Source organism: Chlamydotis macqueenii, chromosome 8 (genome assembly GCF_036417535.1).
Source record: "Chlamydotis macqueenii isolate bChlMac1 chromosome 8, bChlMac1.mat, whole genome shotgun sequence".
Lineage (NCBI taxonomy): Eukaryota > Metazoa > Chordata > Aves > Otidiformes > Otididae > Chlamydotis > Chlamydotis macqueenii.
The window spans coordinates 5,616,428-5,643,260 of NC_141563.1; the positions used below are offsets into that span (position 1 = coordinate 5,616,428).

The window sequence follows — 26,833 nt, forward strand, 5'->3', positions numbered from 1 at the left end:
AGGGTGGTGGAGCCCTGGCCCAGGTTGCCCAGACCCCATCCCTGGAAACATTCCAGGCCAGGCTGGCCGGGGCTCTGAGCAACCTGATCCGGTTGGAGATGTCCCTGCTCCTGGCAGGGGGGTTGGACGGGACCCAAACCGTTCCGTGATTGTGTGTCCCCCGCTGCGGTGCCCTGTGCCACAGGACCGTTGATAAATGCACGCACAGAGGTGTGCAGGACCCTGCGCACCTGTTGTGTCCCGGAAGCGGAGCTGGCCGTAAGTCGCGGGCTGAACCGCTGCGAGAGACCTCGGTAAGGTCTGAATTAGGGCAGAAGGAACCTGAGCTCACAGTCGCGGTTTCGACGCCCGGAGGCCGTTTTGTGCACGTTCTTTACGAGAATCCCCCCGGCAGCCGCGGCGTCAGCGCAACGGCCGGGCCGCACAGGCTCCGCCGCCTCCCCCGCCCCGGGGCCCCGGCACTGCCCCCGCCCGGCCGCCGCCCGCCGTTGCCGGAGGCGGGCGCGTTTGAAAGGGAGGCGCCGGCGGCCGAGCGGGGGAGCGGCCCGGAGGCCGTGCGGGCATGGGCGCGGAGAGGCCCGGCGGGGCGTGGGGGAGCCCCCGGCCCGCCGCCTTCATCATGGCGATGAGGAAGAAGAAGTTCAAGTTCCGCGTGGAGCTGGAGCTGGACGAGCTCTCCTCCGTGCCTTTCGTCAACGGCATTCTCTTCTGCAAGGTGCGGCTGCTGCACGGGGGCAGCTTCAGCGGGGAGTCCTCCCGGTAGGTGCCTCCCCACTCGGGACGGAACGGGACGGGACGGGGCCGCGGGGGCCCCTGCGGCGCGGCCGGGCGGCGGGCCTCTCCCCCGTCCCGCTCACCGGCCTCTGCGGCCGCGGGACGGAGCTGGCAGCGCCCGGGGAGCGGGAACGCCGCGGCGGGAACCGGGGGAAGGGATCCGCGAGGGGAAAGCGGTGGCTTGTGCCCTCACGCCGGGAGCTGCAAACCCCGCCGACCGGGCGGGCGAGGGAGGGGACGGGAGGGAATTTCTCGGCACCAGCTCCGGAGTGAGAGCTGGCCCCTGCGAGTGCGAGCTGTGCGATCTGGGTGTTTTATCCTGTTGGACCCCGGCTCACTATCTTTCGTTCTGTGGATACTTGCATGGAGAGGGAAAAAATCCCCATAAAATAAACAAAAAAAACCCCTATAAACAGCTTCATGGAAAAGCCCCCTCTAACTTCCTCTACATTTTCAGGTCATATACATTCCTGACTTAATTCATGCTCAATTCTGCAGTGCCAGTGCAGCAGTAGACAGGTGTCTCGTCTCTTTTTCTCTTTCTCCTTTGGTGCTTCATCGTCTGCTGCGATGGTGGCTTCCCGATCTGCTAGTAGCAATGGGTAAGCGGAGTGTGAGCGGGTTAATTTTTGCCAGGTACCAGGCAGAACTTTGTCAGTAGGAACGGTGTGCTGTGGCTTCGGGTCTGGGGAGGAGACGGCCGCCCTCCCATTACACTCCTTCATGCTGGATGGGTTATTCTATTACTCTAATATCGTTACAAAGAGGATTTACTGGAAAATAGCTCATAGAATTCTGGGAGCAGACAGAAATCGGTAACAAATCTATGGATATCCACGTATTTTCTTATTAAAATACTACTCCTGCAGAGCTAGCTAAATTACCTGCTTTTGATTCTGTAAATAGAATTAATCAAGGGGAATAAAGAGCATAAAAATAGACCTTTGGCCTAAAACCTCCTTATTTAACCATTCTGTTATACTAGCAACTATAATTGAAGATTTATTTTTCTTCTGTATGCTTGGAGTGTCTTCAACTCATGCAATGTTCTGTTTTCATTGCATGTCTTTTTTTTTTTTTTTTCCCCCCAGCGTTTTTCATGTGAGTGGCTTCTTCGTGAGTAGTAGATGATGATGATAATCACGATTTTGGGCACTAATGTGCCTAACGCAGCCCGTACTGCCTTGAAGTCATTGTCACAGGCTGACATACATCTTCTGGACAGTATCTCTTACTTTAAAGAGCTGATTTCAGCTGAGCTGGTGGTTTTGATACACTACTGTGATCTTGGCCTTTTTTTGCCTTGCCTGTGTATGATGCTAAAATTAAAAGCTTGCAAGTGTACACGCATAATGAATGTGAACAGTGTATTAGAGTAAAATATCCGTGATAGGAGGTAGCATGTGTGTGTAGGAAGTGTCAGTGGAAGTGTGACAATGTAGAAGTGTGTTGAAGTATTGTGTTGGGGTCAAAGAAGCTTTGAAATTCTTCTGTTTTCTTTTTCTGGGGTTACAGCTGAAAAGTAAGAACAGCAGTGAAACATATGCTGGCATATCGAAGTCCCTGTGAGTGTAACTGGCCCATTCCTGCTGGACTGAGAGGTGTTGAGGTGTGCTGGTAGGAAGGTAAAGAATTCCTCTGACGCCAGCTTAGGGAGTGCCTTTGCTCTTGGCTTAAGAACTAACAGATGGATTTTCAGTGGTGATTCAGCAAAGGTCTGAATAAATAAGGAAGAAATTAAGTCACCATCAGAGTGGCAGCATTTCAAAACTTGTCAGTTCCAAACTTCTTTTGATGGCCATCATCTTCTGGTTGCATGCATTTATTAGTTTCAGAGTAGCTGGCAGTTGTATCCTTAAAGCAGTAGTCTTTGTAGTGTTACAGAAGAAGTCTGAAGAACTCCATTGTGATCCAGAAAGCAATATGCAAACTCATTTCAAATATGTTCATAGCACATGGGTAAAAACTGACATATCTTCTTAATAGCTTTTATTTTTGTTGCTGACTGAGGTCTAGTAAACTATAAGGTTTTTTTTGGAGGGGGAGAAGTTAAGAATTAAGTTCTCGAGTTGGTACTGATACAAACCAATACCCTCCTGCCTTAAGAAAAAAAAAAAAACAAACCAGTCATATCAACAAGCTATAAAGCAGCCTAACATTATTAGCGTTTTCTTTCCAAAGCTTACACATTGAGAAAGAAATATCTTAAAAACACAAGTTGCCAGCATTGGAATAAAGGCCTATATGTACTGAGTTGTAATGAAAACCGATCACAGAATGGTTTGGGTGGGAAGGGCCCTTTCCAGGCCACCCAGTCCAACCCCCCTGCCAGGAGCAGGGACATCTCCAACCAGATCAGGTTGCTCATAGCCCCGGCCAACCTGGCCTGGAATGTTTCCAGGGATGGGGCATCCACCGCCTCTCTGGGCAACCTGGGACACTGCTCCATCACGCTCAGCGTAAAAATATTTTTTCCTTAACAATTGTATTTTTAGATTTTATAACAAAGAGTGGATTTTCAGCAAATAGACTGTGCATGTATGCAAAGTTATGTTAACAAACCTCACCTTCATTTAGAAAACGTTCTAGCTTAAGCCTGGCTCCCTCTGTGGAAAGGTGTCTTTCTACATTTCTGTCTTTCCCTGGGCCAAGGATAATTGATATCTTTCTTTGAAATGGGATACACTAGCACAGGATGCTAGTGTAGTTCCCAGGATATTATTTATCTATACGCTATCTGACATTAAAATATTGTGCACGTAACGTCTGCGCCACTGTGAAAGGGCATGAGATTGTTCCAGGGCAGAAATTACACCTAGGAATATTTTGAACAGAAAAATACTATTCTAAGGTATAGACTTGACTAAATACTAAGCGTATTTATTCAAGGCTAGTCTAAGGCAGACATAAATATATTGAAAGCATAGGCTGTCTGCAGCTGCCCTCGCTTTAATAGGCTGGAGAAATAATTGATGGGCCCCTGGAGCAGATAACTCTTCATAGGCTGCGTTGTTGCTCGAGCAGCAGCAAAAGGACAGATGGGATACAAGGAAAGCAAAGAAGTTTTGGACAGTAAAGGCTCTTATTCCTTGAGGCTGTATTTTCAACACTGTACTGTATAGATTTAGGCTGGTAGTTACATTTTTAGCTTGATTTCCACCTGCACCCCGCTCCAGGAAAGGGCTTGCTTGGTGTGTTCTTACGACTGCAGTCTTCAGTTTGGTCATATCCGCCTGCTTTTGAGACCTGATTTCTGACAGTTTCGATTGCTGATGTGTCTCTCTTCATTGTTTTACAAAACATTCAAAAACAAGAAGCTGATTACGATTGGTATCTGTGTGACAGACAGAGATTAGGGGAGGCTGAGAACTGTAACTTTTTCATCAAAACATCTTATTCTCTCACAGATTCCAGGGAAGCTTTTTTAATGTACCACAAACTCCTCACTCTGGAGAGGCTGTCTCAGAGATCATGAACTACTTGCATGAATATATTCTTATTTCTCATAAATACAGGCTAGAGTACGTAGTTGTCCTCTGTAGCAATTGATTTCTTATCTTCCAGATAAAAAGTACTTCTTCCAGTGATGCTGGGCTACCTCCTTCGTGACTGCCTAAAACTACATCTGGTTTTTGTGACTCCAGCAAGTACACTTTCTGCCTCACCGGACTCTTCAAATTGCCTTTTAAACACTGCTTTCCCTGTTGCTGCTATTGCATTTGAAAGGGAGAATTTCTCCTGATAGTAACACAGCTTAACCAGCATTCTGCTTTTAAACAAAAGTACTTGTTAGAAAAACATACCTGTCGCATGGCAATACTGTCCCGATAACTCATCCTCCTGCATAATGGATGAATCCTGCTGACAGTCTTCAGAGTTGGTAATGGATAATCACAGAATCACGGAATGGTTTGGGTGGGAAGGGACTGTTAAAGCCCACCCAGTCCAACCCCCCTGCAAGGAGCAGGGACATCTCCAACCAGATCAGGTTGCTCAGAGCCCCGGCCAACCTGGCCTGGAATGTTTCCAGGGATGGGGCATCCACCTCATAGCTTTTCAGCTGCAGCTGGATTTGCAGTTGGATAAACTGAAACAAAATAAGTTTTCAAGTGTTGTGAGGCACATTGGTGGTGGGATAAAGTTACTCTTTTCACATTCCTAAATATTGACTTGGTGTTGTCTCAGTTGTGAAGAGACTGTTGGCTGCGCAGTTTCCTTGGCTTTTCTCTCTCTGTAGAGAAGAGGTAGGAAGGGGAAGTTCTGTACCTTTTTTTAAAATGTAGTTTCTTTGTACCTCTTCAGCCTTTCATTAATAGTTACAGAGAAATGGGTTTAGTCAACAGATTTAGAGAATGTGCAAGGCAATGTGATGTACAAGGATTGGTGTGGATGTTCTGGACAGGGCTGAAGGGGAAGAAAAGGCTGAAATATTAATGGGAGTTCATGTATGACGGTGGGAGAATAACAATCAAAGGGATGAAGAAATCAAATCTCTGAAATAGATTGGAGGAAAATCAAAGAATGAATCAAAAGAGTAAAGAAAATAAAATCAGATCTGAAGAGCATCATCTTTGGGTGAGAAGAGATGCAAAAACGTTTGTACAGGCTGCCTGGGGTGTCACTGGTTATTGCAGATACGGAGAGGGCTCCTTGTGAGACGTCTGTCATTGTAAGTACTGGTAAGAGATACAGCAACAGCTAGCTTTTCAGGAAAAAGTTCCTGAAAAGAGACGCGTGACAGGCATCTCTTAAAGAGCAGGGAGTGGGAGGAAAAGCTTTTATGCTCAGTGTGTCTGGAAAGTGCAGGAGAATAGGCGCTTTGGTTTAAAAGAGCTGGTGATGTTGTTGGCTTTGGGTTTTTTGAGGGGTTTTTTTTGTTGTCTTTTTTTTTTCCCCTCTGGCTCCAGCAGAGGAGATGGAGCACAGTATTTTGCTGTCATAAACTTGCCATCTGCAAGCACCATAGCACCTGATTGCCTTCCTATTTTAAGGACTATTTCTGTCCACAGAATAATTTAGGGTGGAGGGCAGTGCTAGAGATCACGTAGTCCAGCTTCCTGCTCAAAGCACGACTAACTTTGATTAGATCAGGAGGCTCAGAGCTTTGTCCTGTCAGCTTTAGAAAGCCTGTAAGAACAGAGATTCCAGCCTTTGTAGACAACCTGGCCCTCTGCTTCAGCACTTTTATCCCTTATTTTATTGGATTTTTTTCTTGTTGTTGCCTCTTTTCCTTTCTCCACCTCCCCGGTAAGAAATAAGTGGCTCCATCTTCTCTCAAACTCAGTAGAAAAGGCTGAAGATAGCAGTTAGATCTTTCTTCATGTCTGCTGCAGATTGCAAAAATGCCATGTTCCCAACTTCTCCTGCATCAGGTGCTTCATCCTCCTGATCCCTGACTCCAGACCCCCATCTCGCACCCCCTGGGGCTTGCTTTGGTCTATCAGTGTCTTCTGCCAAGAGAGCCCCAGCAACGGACGCAGTGCTGCAGATACAGCCTCACCGATGTTCAGCAGAGGGGAACAATCACTTCCTTTGCACTGCTGGCTAATGCCATTTGCCCTTCACGGTGCTAATTCCCTTCTGGGTCTCTGCATTTGCCTGTAACCAGCAGGTTTTTTTGTAAGTAAGAGTATTCCACAGCAGCTCTCTTTCCATCGGTTTATACAGATGTTATAAGAAATACTTGACATGAAATGTTGCTCGTTAAAGACTTAACCTCTTTAATAGGAGTGAAAATGTGGAATAGCAAATGATTGCTCTGCTGAAGTTTTGCGTGTACTAAGAACAAACTAACTGGAGAGTCGTGCACCGTAAAAAAGTGGAGCTCTTCCTGCAGAGCCAGCTGTTTGCTGGTTTGCTTCGTGCTGAAACTTGTGAAATATTGAAGCTCTGTTTGTAAATGACTGGTTTTGTTGGGGTTTTTTGCAACGCTTAGGAAAAAAATGGTTTTTGTTGGAGGGAATGTATCCTCTTAGATGACTCAGGCATGGAGGAAACAGAATATTGAAGGAAAAGTAAACTGTATTTCTTCCTGAACATAAGAAATAAATCGAAGCTTCGCGTAAGTTTGTTACTACAGTGCATACTTTGGAGATCATGCTCTGAGCTCTAACTTCAAAGAGATGCATCCTTCCGTATGAAGACTGAATTTAGTGTTCTAGTTATCAGACAACTTAACAATTTAAAGTATAGCTTGGTATTTGAAAAGGTATATTGAATTTTTGCTCCTTTGTGGCTCAGTGCTCGTTAAAGATGATGAGGTTGGAATTGGTACATGCAAGGGCAGCATGTATGTGAGGTGTAGCAGGTGATGGGTATTAGATGCACAGAGTCCATTTGATAAAATTGGCACTGATGTGGTGCCAGATGTCTTCTCATTTGCTTTAAAATGCCTGTGTCCATTGCGTGTTGGTCTGTTTGTGCTTGGCTTTACTTCCATTATCAACTTAGCAGTAAGGATTTTAGATTAATTTGAGAGTGGAGGATCTCTTTGGGTGATCTTGTTTATACCTTACTTTGTGTGAAGAGTAGAAATATTAAAAGACATCTTGTTTGACACTTCAGCTGTGTGGATCTAAACCAACCAGTAAGACCACATTTCTGTGTAGTAAGAGTAATTTTCTTCTGAGGATCTTAACACCCTTGGAGCCTGCTGCACGGGTACCTCTATCTTTCCCGCGGCTGAGACTGCACAGATTTGAAATGGAAGTAGATTTTGGGTAAGAGGGGTGCCAGAGGGTATTCTTCTCTTGCATGCCAAACCATGATGCGTTTCCTGCTATAAATGAGAACTTTGAAGTGTATATGTATTATATATATGAAGGGGATATGGCTCCCATTTGAAAAGACTATTTCCTGCATTAAAAATAACTGTGTCACTGCAGTCCGCAGAACACTGTGTTTGTGTCAGGACAGAGCTAACTGTATGAAGTTTATTCAGCCAGGGGTTGATGACGGTAAGCTGTTAGGTTGGTTGATGAACGTTCGTATGCACACGCGCAAACGAGCGCGGGAAACGAAGGCAGGGGAGCGTGGGGGAGCTGCCCCAGCTGCTCCCAGGCCCGTCACAGGGGCCATCAGCCCAGCTCCACGAGCCCAGGGACACAGAGGCAGGTGGGGACTCGGAGAAGGGGACGCCCTGTGCCAGGAGGCAGCCCCGCTGTCCAGGCTGGAAACCGTGGCGTGGAGCTAACGCTGAAGGACCTCTGGGACTGAGGGGAGTTGCTGCATAGAGAGGGGATGCAGGGGAACAGGCTTATTATGGGATGTCTAGGGGAGGAGCTGAAGGTGGAGGAGGGGATGAATGTAGGTGACTTGGGGAGGAGCAAGTGTTGGGGAGATAGAGAGGTAAGGGGATAAAAGGGCCAGTTAGGTAAAAATAGTTTGCCGATTGGTGCGCTTGTCTGGCCGTGCCCTGTTCCTGATCAGGGCAGCCTGCTGAATCTTTATATTAAACAACTTCCTAACGCTTTCCTGGGTGAAGGGCTCTCTGTTCAGTGTGCACGGGGTGGAGGGTCTGAGTGCCAGCAGCTGGAGTCAACACTGTGCATCAGTGGGCCGGGCGTCTGCGGTGCCAGCAACAGGAGAGACCTGGGCCAGTGGACTTAGTGCCAGCCGTGGGTGTGGGACCGTGGGCGCCAGCAACGGGAGAGGCCAAGGAGTGAAACCAAGTGCCAGCCCCTGGGGTGGGACCGGGAGTCGCAGGCCTGCGTGCCTGTGCTGCCAGCGGCTGGACCGGCTGTGTGCAGCGTGCGAGGGTGCGAGCGGGACCGAGCCGGACTGGCTGTTGAGTGGGTGCTGTGGCCTGGGAGCCATATACCTGGGTCCTGTCCAGCCAGAGAGGGGAGCGGGGTGAACGCTTACTGGGAACGCTTCTTCAGCCTCGCTGCTGCTTGGATCTGGGGAGTGGAGCTGCAGCAGCCTCACCTGTCTCGCACTGTCTCAGCAACATGATATATTTTCCCCTGAAAGGAGCAAACAAAATGTAGGCACTATGGGAAAAGTTGCACTCAGAGATGACTCTTCTGAAGGCATTTCATTCACTGGACTCTGGACTTTAAGAACCTTGCCTCAATAATTCTTAGAAGTCCAAAGCAACCCTGCCATCAAATTACCAGCTGTAAAAAATAATAATATTCCCATTTACCTCAGGGAGTGAAAAAGCTATTTGGTAGCGGGGAAACTCCTGTTCTGTACAAAGCTGTAAGATGTCTGCGCAAACACCCCTTTCCTTAACAGCAGGCAGCATACTGACCCACTTAATTCCTGAAGTATTTCTAGAAGTAGTTTCGTGCGAAAGTAGTCTGATAGAAAGACTGGATGGCGTTTTAAAACTGTAAAACACATGCTCCCAATTGTTTTTTTTCTTTGTTGACCAGTTATTCTAAACTAATTGCACTAAAAGCAATCCCTTCCACATAGTCATCCGCATATGGCTAAATGTTATAATTGGCTATCTAGAATAATTCGGATAAAAACTTGAATAAACAATTTTCTAATTACTGGAACACGGTATTTTGGTAAATGTCCACAAGGAGTTTTGGCTTCTTTATTTCTAAGCCTCTGCTGCTAAAGCTTTTCCATTTGGCAAGGAAGGATTTTTCCCGTGACACTGAAGGTCCTTAAGAGTGATTTATTTCTGCATTTGTGGCTGTTTGCTGAAACAAGCCGTTATTCATCTCTTGTATCCATGTGGAAGTGAACAAACAATCTGCTGGTCATAAACCCTTTCAGAAAAAAAAATCATTGCTTGTTAACGAATTAGGATGAGGAGTTGATTAGATTAAGATTTGTTCTTTCTTTTGTGTTGGTTTTCCTGTTGATTTTTGTGGATCCAAAGAGAAAAAACCAAGACTTTTATTCATCATTCTGAACTGCAGGTGTGTGCAGTACGTGAAATACATGCAGGAGAAAACTTGTCTGCAGCTGAAATCTTGCATTTGAAATTTAGTGCACGTGAAATCACCCCTCTAAAGAAAAAACGCTTAATTTGTTAAACTGATGGTAACTTATACTTTGGAATCAGTGTATTGTTTCTTAAAGTATCTGCCTATGCAATTTATTCTTGGCTAGGCCTTACTGACGGCGTCTGTGAAGTTACGCCAGAGCGCCACAACCTCGTACGCGTTTGACTGCGTGGTGGTAACTGAGCTACGTTTTGATTCACCAAACAACTGGTGTTGCTCTGCGTGTGGTAAAGCGACTGGGAGGCTCGTAGGAAGCTGACTCATAGCGGAAAGCCTTCCCCAGCGTGGCCGGTCGCGTAGGCGCAGTTGCGAGGTTATCTGGGCTCGTTTCCACAGTAACCAATCAATACAACTGTTTATTTTCTAAAGACCTTGCACTTGAATCCCAATCTTCAAAAGTTAGGTATTAGTCTTCACAGTTAAACGTTCTGATTATTTGACGTTTTGTTTTTTCAGCACGAGGGGAATAACTTGCTGGTGCTTTTCTTCACACACACAAAAAATCTTCATTAAAATTTGTCATTTTTTTCTTTATATAATGGAGTTAGAAGAAGTGTTTGGTGGGGGGTGGGGCAGTTGGTTGGGGTTTTTTGCAGATTGTGTACAAATGTTTCAAATACCTTGTTTTTTAAAACAATATGCTAGTGAAAGAAACTAGTGATACTTTTTTGCCATCTTTATGAGGAGGAAGGAGTATTCCTGGTTTAACTTCATTTTATTTTTACAAGAATTAAAGCATCGGTATCTGCAAGTGAGGCATTTCTACTGTAACTTTTACTTACTTGTTTCTAAGAGAACTTAAAAACCTGATCATCCTATTTAATATTTATTGAATTTATTAAATTACTTGCCTAGTCTTCCCGAAGCCTCGTGTTTTTGTGCTATCTTCCTCACTTTGAACAATGCTACACATACTGTCGTATTGGTATTGGATTAAAAATCCTTAAAGGTTTTAAGGGCAGTTCTATTTCTCGAGCGGATATTACTTACGTTTATTGCTTGAGAAGCAAGCGCAAATCCTACGTTTAACGCTCACTAAACTGTCTGGTACTGTAATGTCAGTGATGGCTGGAAGCCTGTGTACCTGCACAGTGTGCACTGCTGTGGCTGTAGTTTGCTACAGAGGCAGAAAGCTGTTCTGAGAAGCAGAAGCATAACCTGAACCCTTCTACTGAGATGTGCAAAGATTTTTGGCACGTTATTTTGACCTTATGAGTTTACAGAAACATTTTTTGTAGGAGAAAGTATTATCACTCAGTAACTAGAAACGTTACAGATGTAAAACCACTACAAGAACTTAACAAAAGGATGAAGAGGAGGAGTGATTTGGTTATTGGTAGCTCCGGCGCTGTCCCGGGAGATAAGGGTGATGACAACTGTCCTCCTTGTTGATGAGGGGATGCCGTGAGAAGGGATTTTCTGACCTTTACGGGTGACCAGTGAACGCTTCGGGATCTGCAGCATTGTTTGGTAGCCTTATAATGAATAGCACAAAACCTGCATTGCTCCTGCTTTCCAAAGGACGCTCGAGGCTGGAATTGTTTGGCAGATATTATTGGATGCACAGTAGTGTGCACATTCAGGGTCCCTGTGGGTTCATGGCCATAGCTGATATGCCCTGATCTGGAACTAGAGGAGGTCGAGTCAAAGGATTGATAAGAATTCTGCCTCTTTGAAACTTAAAAAAGGTTTGTATAATTGCATGCATTTTAGTATTGATAATTGTTATATGATTGGATATCACAGAAGGGTTTGGGTGGGAAGGGACCTTCAAAGCCCACCCAGTCCAACCCCCCTGCCAGGAGCAGGGACATCTCCAACCGGATCAGGTTGCTCAGAGCCCCGGCCAACCTGGCCTGGAATGTTTCCAGGGATGGGGCATCCACCGCCTCTCTGGGCAACCTGGGACACTGCTCCACCACCCTCAGCGTAAAAAATTTCTTCCTGATGTCCAGTCTGAATCTCCCCTCTTTTAGTTTAAAACCGTCACCCCCTGTCCTGCCACAACAGGCCCCCGTCTTTCCTATCAGCCCCCTTTAAGTACAGAAAGGCCATGGTATTTCTGGTAACATTTAATTTCAGTGATTTTTGAAGTCCAGTAAAACAGACAGCTGGCCACAACAATGAGTTTGTTTAGGCAACAACATTTTTAATTATCCTCTTAAAGTAGTGTGTATTTAATTATAGTGTGTTAAAACAGAGATGCTTACTCTGTGATGAAACAACAAAAAAAATCTGGTTCTGGGATTTTTGTGCCTGTGCCTTTGGGGTGTTTTGGGGAGGAGTGCTACCAGTGTGCCAAAATGTGACGAAAGAAAATCTCCACGAACCTTCTGCATTGAAGTTCACCTTCCTGCTCAGTCTTTTTCGTCTAACGAGCTCCTGAAAGTTGGGGTGACTACCAGCAGGGCGGAGGCCGCGCGCACGTCGGTTGGCAGTGGAGGCCTGTTGCTTCTGGTGCTCACAAGAGGACGTCAGTATTGTTTCATGAGAGCTCCTAGCATTCTCCATCTGTCCCGATGAACTGTGGGCAGAAAGATCAGAGTACCACAGTGAATTTAATGATTTCGGGTCGTGACAGAAATAGCCCTTCTCTAGCTGAAGCAAAAATTTGCAGCTGGACAGCTGATGAAACAGGTTTTTCTCTTTTTTTTTTCCTGCTTGTGGTCGGACTGGTTTTGGTGTGGTGATGTTTTTGAGAGAAGAGGGCCTTTTATTTATTTCATTTTTAGCATAAGCTCAAAATATTGCTGAGGGAAAAAAAAAAACAACTTAAAATAAATTCTGGAGATGTCATTTCTAAGTTACTTTGCGTCAGGCTGAAGCACTGCGTTGTGCAGAAGAACGGCGCGTTCTCAGGAGCGGCGTTACCTTTAAGCGCGGCGTATGAAACCTGCAAACACGCCGGCCCAGATACCCGGGCGCTTGGGTAGTGTGTTCTGCTTGGCAGTGGACGTCTGGTTGACCATTTTCTGTATCTGAGAGTTGAGCAACTATCACAGAAGTGCTACGGTAGTCACTCCTAGGCCTTCCAAGCGTGACACATGTTAGCAGTTATCAAATATCTCTTTAAGGCTGTGTTTTACTTGGTGGCTTATTGCTTGAGCCTGTTTCCAGTAGAGGATGTAATTATTTATAATTTGCCTTTTTTAAAAAAATTCTGGTTCTATTTTGGATTTAAATAGCTCATATACTGGCAGTTTGGGATTATTTTTTTTTTCCTGAGGCACAGGAAAGTTTACGATGTAAAACATAACAGGTAAAAGGAAGATGATGGTGTAGAGAGCCTGTTCCTTTGAGGTCACGTGCCTGAACGTGACTCAGTGCCGTATCATCAGAATCCGTTAGCCTGCTGCGGTCGTTAGACTGACTCATTGCAGGCGGGCTAGTTTATTCCTACCTTAGGGAGTCCCGGTGCCAGCGAGCGCTGCAGCCGGCAGCCCCGCCAGCACAGCACATCGGAGCTTTTGCGTGAGCCTGGCGATTCGTCATTTGTCCACGGGTGATGAACTGACTCCAGCTTACGTGGAACCATAGACTTTTGCCTCTGTTAGAGATGTCAGGCTGCTTCGTCAGTAATAAGCTGCTGTAGGAAGTTAATATAAAACACACAAGTGCGTGGATCAGAAAACTGGAAGAGAAAGCAAAGAACAAATAGTGCTTTAATATGTGAGGACTGTACTCGAACGATCAGAGCAGTAGAAGAAATTAGCACAGCTTCTCCACAGTTCCAAGTTCTGAGTTTAGAAATGTGCGACTAGAAAAGAGCTTTTGATCATTGTGGCAGGTCTTTCAGAGCCACCGCTCCTTGTGCCCCCTGCTACTGACAGACTGGCCAACCTTCTCTTTAAGTACAGTAAGATTTTTTTACTCTTACTTCTCTGATTTGAAGGCTGTTTTAGAAACTTGCTCTGTGGTTGGAGACCTTGTAATCTGCAGTTTAAAGTGGGTGTTTGATTATGCCTTACTTTGGTCCTAACCACTTTTTGTTTGACTTAAAGTCATTTGGTCTCTAAAGTCTTGGAATTACTTAGTGTATTTTTATTATATGTAATTTTTTCTTCTAAGATACAGAACTTTTCCAGTTATCCTCCCTGTACATTTTGGAGTCCGTTCTTGCTGAACCGGAGTTACCCGAACGGAGCAATGTGTTCTGTTTGAGCCTTATATAAGAGCATTAATACAGCTGAAAGCATCCTACATTTTGTCTTTCTTCAGCCACATCATATTGTCAGGTTGCGATCCTCCTGCCCTGAACAAATCCGTTCAGGTTTCAGTCATCTTATTTTGCTCTCAAATGGCAAGCTCCCCGCTATGTAGCTGAAATTCCTGTTTGCCCCAAGTGCATTATTTCACATCTGGTTATTGCACATCGTCTCCTTTGCAGTTTTCCAGGCCTCAGATTTCCCTCGCCGTGCTTGTACCATGCTCCCTTTCTCTGTGTTGACAAACAGCTTGTCAAAGGTGGTATCTTGAGCGCATTCCAAAGCTCAGCAGCTGGAAGACAGTGCTGGGGAGCCGATGTTTGGGAAGACTTCACTCTCCTGAGCCAAACTGGAGACATCAGTCTCATTGAATTGCAAAAATCCCCACATGGCTATTAATTTTTCTGTAGATGTAATATTGTGTTCAAGGCTTGAAGCAGTTCTTCGTCCTGCTACGCAAAGAGAAGAATGAAGGACGATTATTCAGGCCTTGGAACAGGTTTTGCATGAAGTGACCACTCCCCAAACACTGGTTCCGCTCTTTGTATCCTGAGCTCTCCTGTTGCATTTTGTGGTCCTGAATGCACGTGCCACTGACACCGAGCGTGTTCTGTGTTTGCAGGGAGGTGGTGCAGGCCAACTGCGTCCGCTGGAAGAAGAAGTTCCTGTTTATGTGTAAAATCAGTGCCAGCGCCACAACAGGGGTTCTGGATACGTGCATTTGCAGGGTGTCTGTACGGAAGGTAAGCAGCTCTTTGTTTCCTCCTCTCCTCTCCTCTTTCCCTGCTCTTTCTTCACTCCTTTTGGTTTAATTTTTAAATGTCTGGTAAACTTCATAAAGCAGAATTTAGCTGCAGCCATGTCAGGTACTCTTCCAGCCAACGTTTCATAGCAATCTTATTAATGACCTCAGTTTGAGTAATTCATGGGTTTTTACGTTCTTGTGGAAAAGAACACTTATTCCAGCAGGACAGCAAGGAATCGCTCGTGGCTCTTTACAAAGTTAGCCCCGATAGACACTCCTGGCAAGCAGCAGGAAACGTAGCAGCCTTACAGCGTGTTGGGTAGCAGAATGTCGCGTGCGGCGCTCCCTGCCCTTGGGGCTAGGCTTTGGGAGAGCCACGTGCTGCTGAGCGTCAGGCATCGCCCTTCTCCGCTCCGCAGGGTGACAGCCTGCTGCTGGCCTGCGCTGGGGACATTTTTACGACTAAATTCTCAATGGCACCCCTACAGCCCAGCAAGTGTGTGCTGAGCTGTTTTAAACCAAAGATTACTATTTGCTTTTCCGAAAAATCAAACCAACCAACCAACAAACCCCAGTCGGTATCTTTAATGGCGTAATGGCTTGTCTTTTTCTTTTTTTTTTCCCCAGGAGTTAAAAGGAGGAAAGGCATACGCAAAGGTAAATTGAAACGTATCTAATTTTGCCTACAAGTGAGCTTTGCTTTCTTGTCATTATATGCCCTTTTCAAGTCATTCCAGAGTAGTACTCTAATACCGATGACTGCGCTGTGTGCATTACAGTGGACGCAGTGGCGGTGTAACTCTAGATCCCTGTGTTTAATAAGTGTCTAACAATATTATACCCCCAGAATGGGTTTTTCCTTTCGGTTTAGTATGTTGAAAGGGTTGATAAAAGCAAACCCTTCTGCATGTGTTTACTTTTAAAAGTAAAGAAAACTCTCCTTGTTCTCTTTTCTCTTGAGAATTTAATTTTTAACTGAAAACAGATCTCTGCAGAATTTGACACTGAAAGATTTTCTGCTTTTTGCGTTGGGCCGCTGCCTTTAATGGGCATCCTCTTATTGGTATTTGAGAGAAACTGCTGCTGAGCGGCACTCGGTACTGTGCGTGTAGCAAGTGCCTTCATTTAGTAATATGCTTACTACAAACTTTGTCATTTTCTCTTAACAGCTGGGATTTGCAGATCTAAACCTAGCAGAGTTTGCTGGATCGGGAAGCACCACTCGTCGCTGTTTATTGGAAGGTTACGATACCAAAAACACAAGACAGGATAACTCCATTCTCAAAGTAATTTCTTTCCTTTATCATACCTGTACTAATACAGCAGAGAACAAGTGGTATTATTAAGCACTTAATGGAATGTAAAACATATTTGTTGAACCTCTTTCTAGAAAGAAAATTATTTAAAGTAAAAACATCAGCATTGTTTAGAAAGAATCATTCAAATCCATGCAGTCAAAACCAGAATTTGTCCTGCTTTTTGAAATGGAGCGGGATGGCTGTGGGAGAAAAGCTTTCAAAAGGTTTTCCCGTTGTAACAGGAACGGAAAAGTGGAATAAGGAAGCACAATGAAAGAGTTAGTAGATTAATATAAATGTAGCAATCGTGTCTTTAAGACTGGACAGCTTCCTGTGCAGCTTTTCTAAGGGTGAATCTCTTAATTGGCTTATTTATGTATAAGCCAGCTTCAACACCGCCAGCACTCCTGGAACTTTCCCTTTCTATCTGACTGTAGTCAGTTACAGTTGGTGAGCACTGTTAGAAGAAACCCACCCTGCCAGTCTCCCATTAGTCCAGGGAGTTTCAGAAATCAAATAAGCTGCACTTACCTGAAAATAATTACATGCAGAATGTTACAAGTAAACTTTTAAAAAATTTCTTTTCCCACCAAGACGGTAGGATTAGTTTCTCCTACTATTGAGTACACCGTTTAACCATGCACTTTTTGCTGTCTTTAAGACAGTCACAGACTTTTTCCAGGAAACGTTTAATTGATGGCTTTGACCCAGCTAACGAGCCTTCTCCGCGCACCGTTGTCCTAGGGCATTATTTACCTTTTGTGGTTTTCCTTTCTCTCTGATGCGAGCACAAGCAGTTCTTGTACGCGAGCTGTTTGCTGAACACTCTCAGCAAAGAACATACTGCAGCACCCGCTGGTACAAACAATGCTCTCTTTGCTCATTAATATTTTAGATTTCCTCTCTCTCTCTTTTCCCTTGAAGCCATCTTGACCGTTAATGATTCTAAGATTCTTCTTGCTTTTTCTATCTGTTGCAGAATCTTGTATGTGCAACCGTTACCTTAAATGCTATTTTGTGGTTTTTGCATATGTACCAAAAAAAAAAGATGTATATTTTGCATAAGTGTGTTCGTTTGTGTATGTGACGATGCCGTTTTATTTTACTTAAATGTAAGATTGGTGGCAAGCATAACTTAGTGACGTGTTCCTGTGTCTCAGACCAATTCCATCTTTTTCTTACCGTGGGTTTTGTTGTCTTAACGTGTAGGTTTTGATCAACATGCAGCTGATGTCTGGAGACCCATGCTTTAAAATGTGAGTTTGTAAAAAATCAGTGTGGGATAGTGTTTTGGTCATACACTGCATGTTCAGAATTACACTTCTAATTTGCATTTATAAATCTCTCCAAGCTGGCAACAATATTAAAAAAAACAGGGGAGAGGAGGCACCAAAAAATGGGATAGTAGCTGAATAACAGTGAATAATGGCTAACATGGTAAAAATAGCAGTAGAAGTATCATAGTTTCACTTGCTGTTAAATAGTTAGTATATTTTCAAGCAAAGAATACTAGCCTGTACATCTCTAATAAAAAACCAAAACAAAACAAAACACTTAAGGCAAACTGTTCCTGCAGCAAGTTTATATAAATATAGGTAGTATGGGGCGATCTGACTAATACGAGTGGTTGGAAAATGTGCTTTTACACCTTTTATTCACAAGTCTCAGATGATGTTAAAAGATTCACATAAAAAAAAAACCCAGAATTGTGATATAACTTAGTACAAGAGAAAGCACTTACAGATATTAGTTAGCAAAGACATTATGCAACTTAGTAAAAGATGCAAGAAGTAATGTCTGAGGTGGGAGGTCGCTACGAAAATACACCGCTGTATTTTCAGGATCCTTTGGCCTCATTCTCCTTAATCTGCAGTTAAGGAAACGTAATTTTGCTGGAGCACATTAGCTTCCATAACTAACCACAGGACAGGAAAATCACCCATGCTAGGGAAAACCTAGTCATGAGCAAGGTGAAACCGTGGCCTTCTTTCTAGACCAGTAAGCCATTTTGTGATGAGGGACCCAAGCTTAGCAGGTGACTAAAGGGAACAGTGCAACTGGCAAGCTTCCTGTTTCCAGAGAACACCGCTGTCTTGCTAGCCGTGACTAGGTTATCCTGATCAGGAGCAAGTGAAGAACTCCCACATCTCGTCTGTGTTACAGGAGATATTTGATAATAACCTCGGCGCCATTCACGTTAAGGACAGGCTTAGAGATACAGATAGAATCTGCTTCCATGAACGCAGCGTGGAAAATTCCTCCCTGCTTGCCAAGACTCTTATTGCCACTGCTTTTCCATAATTGAGAATGTTGGCAGACTGTGTTGCCCAAAGTGTATGAGCTTTTCAGTTCAGCGTCAATCTTTTCTGATTCTACATGACAGTAGATGGCAATTTTGTCTAGATCAGGTTTAATCCAACTTAGTTGTTTTTTACTGAAAGGACGTATTTTTTTCCCACAATGTGCAACCGGCCTGTGGAACTCCTTGCTACTACGCTCTAAAAGCTCAAGAAAAACTTCAGACAAATCCCCGAATAAAAGAATTATTGAGGGCTATTAAGTATAAAACATCTTATGAGACTCAAGAAATACCTCAGCTGCCACTGAGGAGATGCTGGCAGGATATTCCGAAGATACGTGGCTACGTGTGCCCTGTTCTCCTAGCATCTGTTGTTCGCCGCTGACAGAAGTGGGGTGCGAGGCTGGACAGACCTTTGGTCTGAGACAACGTGCTTGTTCTCATGTTGGCCTTTTCGAAATGAATCTGAGGCAGAGTTCCAAGTATTATGTATAAACTGAAAAGAAAAGAAAATGAGCTTAAGGAAAACAATCAGGAAAAAATTGCTAGCATCACCCTTGCTCTGTCAGTCTCAACATTTTGTGTAGGTTCTCAACCTCCATTGATACTTTCAGAGTTTATGTTGAATCAAAGATATCTTCCTTTGTAAAGAGAGCGCTCACTTACAAACTGCTACACCAAACCACTTTTCCTTCAGTAGGGCTCAGGTTTTTTATTCAAAATGCTCATAAACTGAATTTAAACTCCTCTTTTATCCCATTAATGTAGGCAATCGATGTCCCTCTGAATAATCCAATGAAGAGGGATAATAATCTGATACAGGCTTAATTCCTAGCAGTAAATACACACTGAAGTCTTTGTGAAGTAAAAAAGATTGTGTTTAAGGTGAAATGAGGCTGCAGCTCCGAGGAAAGCAGCGTGGCCTCCTAACTCAGTCTGAGGTGGAATTATGAAGAACCTCACGGTCTGTAGGTTTTATCAGGCCAATTGAGAACTGTTTTCCGTAGCAACTAGGGACTCTGTGCGTTACTGCTGAGGCTGTGTGCTTGTGTTTCTGAGATCTGAGAACGTTGCCCGCTCCAGGCTAGCTCAGATGATTCGCCACAGGAACTCCTCAACGCCTTTCTCCTCTTTTCTCCTAACCTTCCATCAGAACAGAACACTGAAATCTCATCTTGTGCTTACTGACGAAGCAGCAAGAGGGTATTATTTGAATCTGTTTGATTGGGCAAAGCTTTTCTGTATCCCTAGTTATTTAGCACCTCTTGATTCACTTTGAGTCAGATGTATTAACAAATACATCACTGGTATCGATAAACTATTGCTCAAAGGCAACTAACCCATCATTAGTCTCGTATACTAATTTAAAAATGCATTTCTGTTCTTTACTGCCTGGTACTGAAGTAGTTGAAATTAGTACCTAACTAGTTTTCTGGCTCCCTAGGAAAAAATCTCTAACTGAAATTATTCAGACTTGGCATTCTCTTCCAAATGGATGATATAACCATTTCCTGGAATGTAAACTTTCAACACAAACAGAACAAAAAATTTATCTAATCCAGATGTTCTTTGCAGAAGGAAAAATCAACCTTAAAACAGTTTCACAGTCTGGAATCAGCCACTTATTTTATGAAGAAGCCTAGGCGGCTTGATGTTTGATCCGGGGTGACATCCCTGAAAGCACCGAGTTCTTGCTTTCAAAGGTTTGTCAGGCAGTTAAGTCACGCAAGCATTACCCTTCCAGAAGTGCTTTTTCTCTTCCTCTTTGTCTCTCTACTTTCAAACGGAACGTAGGAGGGGATATGTCACCGTACATAAAGACAGTGACTAATTTATTGAGTATGTTGAATCTAAAAATGTCAACAAATATGCACAACTGCCGTTGTGCTGGCTGGTTTGGTTGGATTTTTTACCGTACCATCTTGTCAGGTACGCCATGAAGTACCGAATTATACATACTGTTAGCACGTATCCTGTGACTCATACACTTGAAAGAAATAATGAAGAACTTCAAAATAAACACACATCGCTCCACCAGTCATCAAAAAAGGAAAAGCCTTTCCAAGAATCCCCAGAAGCCTGAAGGACTGAAGGCTGAGCAGATGGTTTCTGCTCAATAGCCAAAGTTTTTTTTTTTTCTTCCTTTTTAGCAGGGGGCTAGGCAGTATGTTTTCCGTAAAAAGTGACAAGCCTATTAACGTGAAGCACAGTGTGAATTATGCCAACTCGAACAGAAAAATCTGTGCTGATCAATTTGGAGGGATTACAGCAAAAGTCCAGCAAATCTTAACGAGCTTTTTCTTACAGGCCTCCTTCCACGGCAACGTCTATAGCCATCGCTGGAGAATCAGAATCTTTGCATGAAGACAGGAAAGGTGGAGAAAACTTAAAAGTAGTACATCTGGGCATAGCAGGTATAAAATAATGCTCTTAATTTCTCAGTTCTTTTAGAACTGGCTTCACAGCTTCAAGGAGATGTACAACATACTTCAAATCTGAAACGGAAGCTGACAGCTGGCCCACAAAGGGACCTTCTTTGGTTATTTGTTGAGACACTCTCTTAAATAACATCAGTGGAATCTCTCTACTTTCGTTAACGGTTTATTTAATGGAAAGAAAGAACAAAAATTGGAAGGATAGCCTGCCTTCTTTTGAACACTGAAAACATTCCATTCTCTATGTGACACGTTTCTTGATTTGGAGTTGTATTTTGACCGAGCATTTAATTTGGCCCTTGATTTTCAACTTACGAATCACAGGGATATGCATAACAGTAAATAAATTTTGAGGGGTAAAAGTTCTAAGTGTTGTTTAAAATTGAAGCGGTTACTCTGAAATTTAGACGATTAGAAAAAATATTATTAAAACACTTTATTACACGTTGAAATCGGGGGGGAGTTGGTGGGTTTTGGGTATTATGGTGGGGTTTTTTTTTTAAGGAACCCATATTCGTTAACATACGTGGTATTTTTGCAGCACCTGAGTCTTCTAAAGGTTTGTAGAAAACCAGTGTTAAGTCCCTCTGGGAAATCCAGTATTTGAGTGTAGTCAAGTTTACAGGCAAAGCAGGAACGAGGCTGGCTTTAGAAACAGTGTCTGACTTGCACGTTACAGATTCCTCATCAAGGAGCGCCTCGGTCCCCGATGAACTCGGTGCGTGTGGACATTCCCGAACATCCAGCCGTGCCAGTCAGCAGTCAAAACTGTCCGGTAGCTGTTAACCATTTTGTTACGCATTCTTGGGGTTTATTTCCTGTCATACTTTATATGTCTAAAAATGGTTTGAAGTTGTGGGGATGGTAACATTTTTTTTCCTCTTAAAAGCACCATGGATTATCTGTTCAGCTGCGAGGGAGCTTTTTTTCCCCTTGGCTCCCTCCAATTAACGTATCTGAATGAGATTTTTACCTCTTCCACGTGTAAAAATAACTAACTCGCAAATGGAGACTTAGTCCTAAACGCTGAAGGGGAAGTAATGACACCAAGTCATTATGTTGGGAAGCCAGAGTTATTTGGAACAAAAAGAAGAAAAAGAAAGCAGCGTGTGCTAGAACACAAAACCCAAAGTAAACAGCCGAGGTGGTGTATGCACATACATTCGTAAGGCTTTCGAGGTCTCTTTATAAGACAAAATGCAAATTCAACTTTCAGGATGGTAAAATACAATTAATTACCTTGGCTGTGGACAGCTCTAACCTAGCTCTCCTGCACTTCCCAACAGGATATAGCACATGGCACTCCAGATCGTCCAGTCTGTCCGAACCCTGCCACAGGAGAAGCACCTCGGTGGGCAGCACCTCAACGGGAACTGGAAGTATTCTAGAGCCCTGTGAGGAGACCGAGCCAAAAGTAACTGACCCTGATACCGACGCAGCTGTTAAAGATGCACCCTCAGAAAAACTCTGCAGGTACACTGAACTTCGAGAGCCTCCTCTAGCAGAAGTAAAACATCGTTTACTGTATCACTTCTGAGAGCTCTAAATATGTTTATTTTTGCAGGCATCCTGTAAAGCAAGACTCTGTGGAGTCCCAGCTGAAGAGGGTCGATGCTACCAGAGTTGATGCTGATGATATAGTGGAAAAAATACTCCAGAGTCAAGACTTCAGTTTAGACTCAAGTGCAGAAGGTATGGAGATAAATAAGGAAGCTGAGGGAAAATTGTTTCGTCCTGTCTCCCAGAAGTTGAAAAGACCCTTGCGTGACTTGGGTACCTTTCCCAGAGAATTACTTTAAGCCTGAAAAAGAATAAAGCAGGGACAAATCCACGAGGAAGGTAGTTCCTCCAGCCTATACCGTGTGAAGTTTAGTTCTTTGTGACTTAAAACATTTGCATCTGTGTCGTGGTTTTGTTTAGTGAGGGGGGGCCTAAGGTGGCAGCTTCTGTAGGAAACTGCTAGAAGTCGCTCCCCTTTGTTCAGAGGACTCGGCCGGGCCTAAACAAAACCACGCCAATCTGAAAGTATCAGTTATAAAACCAGTAGATTTAAAATGACTTAATTTTAGCTAGGGCAACATTAAAGGAAGCTAACATACATTAATTCCCTTGGTTTTTAGAAGAAGGTTTAAGATTATTTGTGGGCCCTGGTGGAAGCACTTCTTTTGGAAGCCATCATCTACCTAACAGGTATGTAGCCTGAACAACTAATCCATAGGTCACGCTAAACAAAAATGCATCTTACACGCATTCATTCTGTATATGCATTCTTGATCTCTGTATCTTTCTATCCTGTATCTTTTAAAGGCACCAAAAGAACTAGATCGTCGGTTTTAAACCAGAACACATAGGTTAGTTCCAAAATAACGGATGTGTCAGCCGTAAGAATTATATTTTCCGGAGGTTCTGAAGAATCTTTGCTCCACAGTTTTCAGATATGAGCCATGTTTCAGTATGGACACAGGAGACAGGCGCCAGTTTGAAATCTTAGCTCTACAGGCTAATTACCTTACTCTCTGGAGCTGGAAGAAAGTCTGACGTGTTTTACACACCCACCTTTACAGCATCAGACTGTTTTGTCTCCCTGATAACAAGCCTAATTGTCTTCACTGCAGTTCTGCTCTCAACTCCTTCTGTCTCCGTACACTGCGCTATTCCTGTCTCAATGGCTTGTCATCTTTCAGCTATTTGTAGCCCTGAACGCTCTCCTCTGATTCTCTGCCTCACATTATCTTCTTGTAGTTGTTTTAGAACCAGGGAGACTTTTTTTTCTTCTCTAAACCCTCTTCAAATACTCTGATGTATGACCTGACCTAAATGTATTAGGTTTTTCTCAGACGAGAAAACATGACAAGCAGGTAAGAATATGCTCTAATACCATGATTCTGCAGTCCAGGGTAACTCTCTCAAGATTTTTCTTTATCTCACAAAATTAGCATAGCATTCAGCAATTTCAGCAAGTACTCCTGGAATTAGGTATAAAGGCAACTCATAATATGCTGAAAGTTACGTTTAAGGAAGTAGAGAGGAGTCCAACAGTAACTTATTTTTCAGTAACATTCTTTGTCACTCTGCATTTTGACTGCGGTGTAACACGGAACGTTTTAATGCGTTACGCTGTAGGTTACCCAGTGCCGTGGCAGTTAGGCACCCTTCACATCTACCTGTTCTGCTACTAGCTGTTCAGTTGTGGGGGGCTGGGTTGGGTTTTTTGGGGGGGTGGGGGCAGTGGTTGGGGTTTTTTAAACAATACACTTGCTGATCCGTGATACTCGCTGTTTAGTTTCCATTTTGGAACTGAACTAACTTCTTTCAAACGTCCTTTCAGAGCGGGCTCTGGAGCGTATGAGCAGGTGGTGATAAAACGCTAGAATGGCAAACAGGAGGAAGACTCTGGCGTCGACACGGCTGGTTTTGTTTGCTCTGTTGCAAGAGTTGTGAAAGCCACAATGAACTCAGTGTTGTATTTTTTTGAAAAGTAACGGAATGCCTCTTGCTCATGGAGCTTCATCTTCTGTGGTATGAAGGCAACGTATACCTTGTGGGAGCGCTTGGACTGTTTTGTAAGCTCTCCTGATGTCCGTGGAATTGCTTGCTTTTTAAGTAGCGTGAAACACGGTGAAGTGAGTTCCATTTCGGTATTTACAGGAGACCACTTGTGAGGAGGCACTTTGTTTCTAACTTCTTTTCTAAAGAAGCTTCTAAAAGTTGGTCTTAAGTGAACCTGAAGAAATTACTCAATTTGATCCTGCCTGCCATTTTAGAAGGAATGAGCTTCTGTAAGACTATCAAGTCAAAATGAAGGCCTCCACAAAACAGCCCAGCTATGTTTTAACATAACCAAAGCCTTCTCTCAGGAGTACTGAGCATAACTTCACTGTCAGCTTGAACAGTAGAGCTGAACTTCAAATGTATTTTAAAAATAAAAACCTACATAGATCTAAACTAGCCAGTAAGCAGGTGTGTTTACTGTAAATGAAGTCTAGGGGTTAAACGCATCAGATATGACACCTGTTTTCACGCGAGTGAGAAGTGGGATTCCACATCAGAATACGAAGGCACAGCAGTGGGTTGTCGGGACAGCTGGCTTGATTGTTAAATTCGGAGTTTGAAAGCTGCTCCCACAGAAACTCACTTCAATACTGCATGAACCTGGAGAGTCCAGGGGATGGTACTGTTTACAAACCTGGTCAGCAGTTTACTACCACTTAGAGCTTTTTATTGTCGCTTAATCCTTCACAGTTAGTGCTTCGCTTGTGTTTTGGATGTGCCTTGTGGGACTGGGGAGGTGCGGGCAGATTAAACTGTTTACTAAGCAACTTAAGCTTTAAAATTAGGTAATCCATCCAGGCTGGCCGGGGCTCTGAGCAACCTGATCCGGTTGGAGATGTCCCTGCTCCTGACAGGGGGGGTTGAACTGGGTGGGCTTTACCGGTCCCTTCCCACCCAAACCCTTCTGTGATCCTGTAAACGTCTGTGTTATTAATTATCACTATCACTTACTACGAGAAGCACTTTATTGCAGACGTACTCTGCACTCTGGAAAAGTCTTCCAGTGCAGCAGATGTGTTGGCCACGTCTTCCTTCACTCTCTGTCACTGCATTGAGACCAGTGTACTGTATTTACATTTGCACAAGTAGTTATTTGCCTGACAGGCAAGAAAGATCTCGTAAAATTTTCATTGAGATTTATGAGAGAATCGTTTTGTTTTGGCTTGGTTTTTTTAAAGGGATGTGTTAGGTGACACAGTTGTAATTCAGGCTTGGCTCTGCTGTATTTAATTGTAAACTGCAAATGACCTTAGTTTTGTTATGATTAGTTGTATTGTTTATCAGTAAGGCTTGGATTAAATAAAAATACAAATAATGTGGCCATTTCGGAAAGCTCTGAATGCTTCAAATTCTCAGAGTGATGTCGATATCCTTTTATTGAAATATAAGTAGGCTATATTTAATAGCTTAAATTAGGAAAAGCAGGCTTTGTTTTCCATAAATCCATAATAGAGTTATTAAATTAATTTTTATTTATGTTATTAAAGGAAATTTCAGATTTTAAAGCTTGGGTACTGTTATTGAATATGACTAATATGAGCTATTTCTTAGTTGTGGTACTCAAATATTTTTATTTTCTGCTGTTAATTATAATCTCTTTGAAGTGTTTTAATGGGTGAAAGAATTAATACGAAGATTACATTTTAGCTGCTGTTAATAGAAGTGTGGCATTATCCATTTCTGTCCTCCACAGGAATTCTACATGGAAACTACATAACTACCAGTGTACAACTATCTCTCAGAGCGTGATCGTTTCCTTTCCTGTTATAGAACTAACTCGTACAAAAAAAAACCCTACCGCAAGCCAAAAGATGCATGAAATTTGAATAAATTAGGTTGCTTTCAGTACTCTTTAACACTGCTACACTTGCTGACAAATCTGGTAAAACCAGTAGTAGTTAGATAGTAGCTCACTTAAGTTTACTAGGAAAAACAGGCAGAGTTTGAAGAAAACACTTTTAAAAAGCAGCATACTGCTACTTAAGTAATTCTTCAGGGGATTTCCACGGCCCAGATTTGTATTCTGTGTTAAAAAACACAGGTAAATGCCATAGATGAGGTATTTTATTTACTAGAAAACAATTATTTTCTTGCCTGAGCGTATCTCTTAAATAGGAAGGAAGTCTACATAGAAATCAATGTCTTAATAATTAACTGTATTCTAGTAATTTATTGTCCTGAGTTACAGCTCGTTATGAAGTGATTCTCTAATTGTGCGTATTTTAAGTGGAACATAACCTTCATATTCAGAGTTAGTATTTTCTTATCTGTAAAGCGTGTTAGAAGAATACTGGAGACTCTCATGTAGTAAACTGTTTGCGATGTTCATGCTGTGGTGGTGGTTTGTGTGTTTTGGGTTTTTTTTTAACTGTATTTAGATGCTAATGTCTCAGGCATCCAATAAACTCACGTCTTGAGCTTGGAACGGGTTTCTAACCAATTATCTTCAAATGCAAAAATGACAAACTTAAACAAAAGTTTGCGTCCGCTGTAGCACATACGTACGTAGCATGCCGAGGCACAACCATTACTGTGGTACAGGGAAAGCTTTTCCTCTGC

The 26,833-nt window shown here is 43.4% G+C and overlaps 1 protein-coding gene across 3 annotated transcripts; it reads left to right on the forward strand.

Moving 5' to 3' along the window:
* Positions 1–527: 527 nt before the first annotated feature.
* EEIG2 (EEIG family member 2) lies at positions 528–26,699 on the forward strand. 3 transcript variants are annotated; one of them, XM_086753017.1, is made up of 12 exons: positions 581–715; positions 1,232–1,376; positions 14,568–14,688; positions 15,318–15,347; positions 15,860–15,976; positions 17,198–17,244; positions 20,595–20,701; positions 21,402–21,497; positions 22,009–22,195; positions 22,287–22,414; positions 22,843–22,912; positions 24,051–26,699. In XM_086753017.1, the coding sequence occupies exons 2-12, from the start codon at positions 1,345–1,347 to the stop codon at positions 24,091–24,093; spliced, it is 978 nt and encodes a 325-aa protein (XP_086609143.1). In that variant the 5' UTR covers positions 581–715; positions 1,232–1,344; the 3' UTR covers positions 24,094–26,699. The 3 variants fall into 3 exon arrangements, with proteins under 3 accessions (XP_086609141.1, XP_086609143.1, XP_086609142.1); XM_086753016.1 differs by having other exon boundaries at positions 635–759; XM_086753015.1 differs by lacking the exon at positions 1,232–1,376 and having other exon boundaries at positions 528–759.
* Positions 26,700–26,833: the final 134 nt, after the last annotated feature.